General features: G+C 29.7%; 1 protein-coding gene across 1 annotated transcript; it reads left to right on the plus strand.

The window, feature by feature from the left end:
* The first annotated feature begins 643 nt into the window (after nucleotides 1-643).
* On the plus strand, nucleotides 644-3,567 carry LOC145166791 (S-adenosyl-L-methionine-dependent methyltransferases superfamily protein). Its single transcript, XM_079085831.1, has 4 exons — nucleotides 644-861; nucleotides 2,151-2,570; nucleotides 2,671-2,943; nucleotides 3,033-3,567. The coding sequence occupies exons 1-4, from the start codon at nucleotides 787-789 to the stop codon at nucleotides 3,363-3,365; spliced, it is 1,101 nt and encodes a 366-aa protein (XP_078941957.1). The 5' UTR covers nucleotides 644-786; the 3' UTR covers nucleotides 3,366-3,567.
* Nucleotides 3,568-7,525: the final 3,958 nt, after the last annotated feature.

Here is a 7,525-nt window from a genome sequence, read left to right on the forward strand (position 1 = left end):
AAGTGTATGTCGAAAACACATGTTTTGTATGTATGTCCCAATTGTAGGTCATAAAAGTCTATTGTAAATTTTATGAGAGACCAAATGCCTATCATATTCCTTTATGACATGACTTTCAACGACATATATTTGTCTATTATGTATAGGCATTTACGACATATAATATCAGTCAAGGAAAGCTTTTCTTTCTAGTAGTGTGTCTATATCTATATATATATATATATATATATATATATATATATATATATATATATATATATATATATATATATATATAAAAGCGACTAAAAGTAAATATCTTTCAAATTCTAACAGTACTTTAGTAAGAAAATATAAGAAAACTAATTAACACGAAAATTATCTTGACACGGATAGTGGGACATGCAGACTTAAAAACAATTGTTTGAGTTCGTGGCTAATTTCTTTATTAAGTGGTCCAAACGAAATTGCTCACCAATATAACAGAATCTTTTTATGTAACACAATGATACACCGAAAAAAATCTATCTTTATATAGATGAATTTGACATTTGAAAAGGAGATTAGGAATCTTAGTGAAACATCATAAATTTCATATAAACACGCATGTTTCTATTATTCTATATGTAAATACACGCTTATACCCCAATAATTTGAGACATTTTGATTGGTATTTCCGAAACTTTTGGGATGTGTGGTTATAGAGTGAGAGAAAAGAGTTATGTCATCAAGCATTTTGAATCAAGTATAAAGAGGGGAGAGATGGTATGTAGGGGGTCTCATACCAAACCTCAAAACCATTGACCAATGGATGTTGAGAAAGTTTTCCACATGAATGGTGGACTTGGTGATAATAGCTATGCACAAAATTCATCTCTTCAGGTAACACATGTACACTCAACCTTACATTTTATGTATTTTTCAACTGTTATATATTATAGATTTTATTTACTTGGTTAATGTGACAAAAAAAATGGCTAAGAGGATATGCCTAAAGTTTTGAAGTTAAGGGACGTCTATTTATGACTTAAGAATAAACTAGTTAATTTAGATGATTTGTTCATTATATGTACATTTGTTTTATTTCAACTTAATTGGAAAAGTCATGGCTTATTCGGTCAACCCAAAACATCTAGAGTCCTAGTTCAATAATAGTTTTTTTTTTTCAAAGTATAACTTAATTTCCAAATACCATTTTGGTTTTTACATTTATTTTTAGTTTTTGTATTTGTATTTTGTATCTTTTGTTATTCTTTTTATTGTATTATGACAAGTATCTAATTATTACTATTATTAAGTTTCAAATATTCAATAAACTAAACAAAAATATAAATAAATTACTGTTGGTATTAAGCTATTATATTTTTGTTATCAATATTTTTGTTATTTGTTTCTTATTGGTAGTCATATATTTTTTTATTGTTGGTATTATTGTTTTTATTATCCTTATTTTATCTTAATTATTTGTTGTTACTAATTTTAATTTATTTAAAAGTTTTATAGAAAATATGTCAAAAAAAGGTCTCCTAAGTATACGACTTCCTGAGAATTACTATGTAGATTAAATTTATTAATTAACGTTTTTAATATATAAGCATTTTATTAACAAATATACTATAGTTAATACATTTTGGAATTGAAAATAGTTTTTTTGGGAACTTTTATACGACTTTAAGAGACGTATTTTTGTCATAAAAAGAGGATTTAGAAGAAATAATCGGAAAGGAGAACTTTATGATAAAAATTCCAGTGACATGGTTAAAATGTCAATATTTACTCTTCATTAATGGGTTTGTTTGGCAACCGAGATTTTGATAGCTTTTACTTTTATCTTTTAAAAAAAGTATTGTTCAGAATTACGTACTTAAAACTATTTATTTTAAACAAAGATTTCATAATTCATACTATTTAAATAGTTTTGGGAAAGGTTTACTTTTTTAAATTTTTGCTTCCAATTAATTAACATTTCTATGTAAATAAAAACTATGTTTTATTGTCAGCTTTCAACTTTACGTATACTAGTTTTAGTTACGAAACACATTCCAAGTCTATAAACTATAAAGTTACCATTTAATCTAGACAACCTCCATATTTAGAGAAAACTTAATGAAATAACGAAAACAAAAAATTATAATTTATCGTATATTCAATAAATATGGTTTTTGTTGTAGAAAAAGGCTTCAGATATGGTAAAGCATATAACCCTCAAAACCCTAGAAGAAACCTACATCTCCACCACACCCGAAAGCCTCGGCATAGCCGATCTCGGCTGTTCTTCCGGCCAAAACACACTATCAACCATACGAGATATGGTGGAAGCCATCGACAAAACCGCCGGTAAACTCCACAACACCCCACCACCGGAGTTCCGCATCCACCTCAACGATCTTCCAACCAACGATTTCAACGCCACATTCAAAATACTCCCTGATTTCCACCAAGCATTAAACCACCAAAGGCGTCACCGGAGCCCCAACCACAATTCAAGCGTATACATCGCCGGTTATCCGGGTACTTTCTACGGCAGACTGTTTCCCGACAAGTGTTTGCACTTCATTTACTCTTCTTACAGTTTGCACTGGCTCTCCAAGGTTATATACTTTACCTACTTTCTGTCTGTTTATGTCGTAATATTGACCTAATTACAACTATTTCATCAACTTCAAATCGTAATCTAACATTTATATTCAGGTTCCTCCGGGATTGTATGACAAGAATGGAAAGTCGGTTAACAAAGGTAGCTTATACATCTCGGAATCGAGCTCTCCACAAGTCTCTAAAGCGTATTTTGATCAATTTCAAGAAGATTTTTCAATGTTTTTAAGATCAAGGTCGAAAGAACTTTTAGCAGGAGGTCGGATGGTGTTGATTCTATTAGGAAGGAGAGATCGAAGCCATGTTGATAGGGGAAACTCATTTCTTTGGGAACTTCTTTCACGATCATTCGCCACCTTAGTTTCTCAGGTATATATACTTATAAGTTCATATAAAAGAAGATATTATTTTAAGAATTTCTTTTCAATATTAATTGTTCTATTATGGTGTTCATGTAGGGAGAAGTTAAGCAAGAAAAAGTTGATGGGTATGATTCACACTTCTATGCACCATCAAGGGATGAATTAGAGGAGGAAGTAAAGAAAGATGGATGTTTTAAAATGGAGCTTTTTGAAATGTTTGAAATGGAACGAAACTCCGGAGCTTATATGAGCCATGGAACTGCAGTGGCCAGGACTGTTAGGGCGATTCAAGAATCGATGATTTCCCGTCATTTTGGAGTAGAGATTCTTGACAATTTGTTTGAGAATTATGGGAAATTGATTGATGAAGAAATGGGTATAGAAGATATTAAGCCCATAAGTTTCATTACTGTTCTTCGAAAATTATGATTTGGATATATAGACGTACGTCATGCCATGTAGGTATTGTGTAAATACATCCATGAATTTTTTCCTTATTTTCTTTTTTAAACTTATATGTACGTAAGGAGTTATGTCTAATAAGGGTATTCATTATAAGGGTCGTATCTCTGTAATATTTATAATATATGAACTGACGTCTTCGTTCTAATAAATGAATATTTTAATTTTCTTTTGTCAATTTTCCCTTTAATACAATTCATCATTAATATTATATCATGTATCATTTACATATATTAGGCAACTCATTTTAAAATTCAAATTTACATTTTCTAATTATATGTTAAATTTGAAGTTATAACTTTAAAATTTTGATATATCTCTTAATTAATAATTTATTTAAAATGACTTATTTAAAATAATTGATTAATAATTATAAATTTTTATCATAAAAGTTTAATTAATTTTATAAACGTGGTTCTCACGTGTTATAAACTAATTATAAAATTAAAGAAATGATTTTTTGTATACGAGTGAAGCGTAAGGTTTTAATAGCCATAAATATGATGCTCTTAAATTTATATTTAAAATTTATTTTAATGCTCTTAAATTTGTATTTAAAATTTATTTTAGTTTTTTAATATAAACATTTTGTTAAAATATGTAATATGTAAATGTTTCAAACTTAACATTTTCCGTTATATTTTGTGTTGTTTGCATTTGTATATATTTGTATTTTGTACGATTTATTTTGTAATATAAATTAGATCCATTTTGTGATGATGTATTGAGTAAGGCGGTGAATGTGATTTGATGTGATAGTTTTGGGTTGCCACTTGTTTAGTTGAAAGTTGGTGAACGTGAAAACGAGGATCGATCAGGTGGTATTTGTGGGTTGGTTCTAATCGACCTTCAGCAACGTTTATATAATATAAATTGGATCTATTTTGTGATGATGTATTTGGTAAAGGGTGAAAGTGATTTGATGTGATAATTTTGAGTTGCGACTTGTTTAATTTAAAATTGATGACGGTGAACACGAAGATCGATCATTTGGTATCTGTGGGTCATTTGAAATGATCGATCCTCGTGTTCACATTCACCAACTTTGGGATATGTGGGTTAGTTCTTACCTAGCTATATATACAAGTGAAGAGGCTTGGGTCGTCATTCAGATTATTTTACACACACATATACTCTATTCTCCTTCGTATCTTTTAGTTGTCACATAGTCTTCTAGGGTTCCATTTTAGGGTTTTTGGTATTTTTGCTCTATTATACTTGTAATCTCTTATTTTGAGTGATAAAGTAGTTTGAGAGTAGATTTAGGTTGATTGTAGTGAGGTTTATTTTGTAAGTTGCATGAAAACGATTTGGTTCATAATAAAGTGAAATGTTCATGTTGTAGATTTGTGTGTCTATAAAATTTTTACATGGTATTAGAGCCTAAGGTTGCTCTGATCATCTTCATTTCTTGAACGACGGTGCGTCCAAAGCTTTTTCATACCCAAGATTAGTGTATTTTTTTTCTTTTTTCTTGATCTCTTATGAATTGTTACAGATCTGACACCGATTGTATCGATCTAGGGTTTTCTTATTCATTCCTTGAAGATTTCACATTGATTGTGTCAATTTAGGTTTTCTGCGTTTAGCGATCTTTTTTAGATCGTGTTATTTTCTTTTCGGCGTACATCTACGGTGGTGATACTTATTCGATCCTAAAGGACCTCGTCTTCCTTGCAACTCTATGCGACTATTTAAATTGATCAAGTTTAACCTCGATTAGGGTTAATCAAAACCTACTCGAGCCTATCTTAACCTCATTTTTACGGCTAAAATCCCTAACTGAGTTGGTAACTTTAAAAGCGTATAAAGGACCATTGTGAGTGTTTCTTGTTCCTTTCTCTTATTAAATATTAGTTATGGGAGATCATGGTTGTCTTGAGTACATAAGTAATTTTTTTTATCTTCGTGTCTCTGTTTGTCTGCTTTGTTTGTTACCGTCAAATTGCTTTTTCGGCACTATGGTTGACTTGTCTTGGGCATCCAATAAATTATGGTGACCATCTGAACTATTTAGTCTTCATAAATGTATGCTTTTTATTATTATCTATGGTTAGTCCAACTGATCGTTCTATCTAAGTGTTGTGTTTCTAAACTTATATGGCATAGTCGGTTAGGTCATCCAGCTGATCAAGCCCTTAATATATTAAAAGATAAACTCAAATTTGGAAATGAATCTCTTCCTCCTTGTGATGTTTTTCACAAAGAAAAATAAACTAAAGAATTTTTTCCTCTTAGATAACATGTGACATCAAAGTTAGGGGAACTTGTTCATCTAGATGTTTTGGAACCCTATAGAGGAACATCGGTAAAAGGTTATAGGTGCTTTTTTTTTACTATTGTTGATGATTTCATAAGGGAAACTTCGATGTATCTTTTAAAATCAAAAGATGAAATGTTTTATTGTTTTTATTCATTCTAAAATATTTTAGTTAATCAATTTGAAACTACTATTAAAACAGTTCATTCATATAATGGGAAATAATTTATAAATAATCATATGGAACTTTTTTTATGAAATCGTAGGCAAATTCTTAATGTTGCTAGATCTTTACTTTTTCAATCATATCATCCTACTAAGTATTTGTTAAGTATTTGGGCTATGCAATCCTTACATCAGTTTTTTAATCAATAGAATGCTACCTTCTGTTTCAAAAGGGTTATCTCCATATGAACTAGTTTTTAATAAAGTTTGAATTTTTGAAATTCTCAGTGTTTTTAGTTGCTTATGTTTTGCAACAAAGATTAATGTTTCTGGAAAATTTTCTAAATGTGCTGAAAATTTTGTATTGCGTAGATATCCAGCTAAGAAAAAATATTATAACTGTTATGTCTTGATACTAATTCTGTTTTTATTTCCGGTGACGTTAAATTTTACAAATTTGTCTTTCCCTTTAACTAAAGTTAGCAGCCGTTGACAAGTTTTTTTAATAGTGCTAGTCCATGGGATCCATTTTCCTATGATGAAACCGGCCGAATATACAAATGATTATGTAGACTTTAATGACATGAGAGTTCACCACCAGTCATATGGTGCTAATGCACTAGATGAGACTGATACTAGTCAATGAGGTACATGCGCCTTCAATTGATAGTTCTAATCATATTTCATCTGTTCAATTTGAGGAAATTAGTCAATCTAATACTCTTCTTTTTATGATTACTTGATACGGTCCTTTAGGTCTATGTGTTAAACTTGTATGCCAACTAAATCCATTAATTATGTTGTTAAAGGGAAACATAAATACGATATGAGAAAACTGTTAATTATTCCTTTTTAAGTAATGATAATAAATTATTTGTGTTCAACCTAAATAAAACAATCGAACCTACGAATTATGATGAAGAATCTTCTGATCTCAACTAGAGGCGAGTTTAGTGTTAGTGAAGGTGGTTCCTTTGATACACCGAATTTTTTAAATTGTATAAAAATGTATATAACAAAAAAAAAATTATGACCTACCTTAATTTTTTTGAGTGAACTACCTTATAGCATTTGAAAAAAAAAACAAAAAATTTATATCGAAATTATAAAACTTTATATCTCAATACTTAATCTATTTAAAAAAACCCAATAAACGACGGCCCATTAGACTTGGTAATAAAACAAAAAAAACAGAAAAAATAAAAATTAAGAAAAATTGGAATGGCTGTGCATATTTGATCACTTTGAATGTGATCGACACGGTAAACGCTCCTGACTCACTCAAACAAACGTCACCCTCAATATCGAGTGTGGAACGCACATTTTCAACAATAAAGTTGGTAAAGACTGATATACAGAACAAAATGGATGTTTAATTAGTTTAGTGTCATATATTGAAAAATGACTTTTAGAAAGTATTAGTAATGATACAGCTATGGAAATATTTCAAGAAATAAAACCTTATCGGGTACAATTGTAAAAACTTTAAATTATTTTTTCCTTATACGCCTGACCCGCTGCTAGTTTTTTTACTCTTTCATTTATAGCGGTTTCACTTAAATACTGAACCACATGACTTTATGTTCTAGACTCTTGATGTGTGCAAAAGATATACCTACCAGTTTTAAATTTATAAATCTAACTAACTTATCTACTAATGCACTTATAGGCAGTGTACCTAGTAAATTTATAGTATAATAAA

This window comes from Lactuca virosa, chromosome 3, assembly GCF_052849685.1.
Source record: "Lactuca virosa cultivar CGN04683 chromosome 3, Lactuca_virosa_CGN04683_v6, whole genome shotgun sequence".
Lineage (NCBI taxonomy): Eukaryota > Viridiplantae > Streptophyta > Magnoliopsida > Asterales > Asteraceae > Lactuca > Lactuca virosa.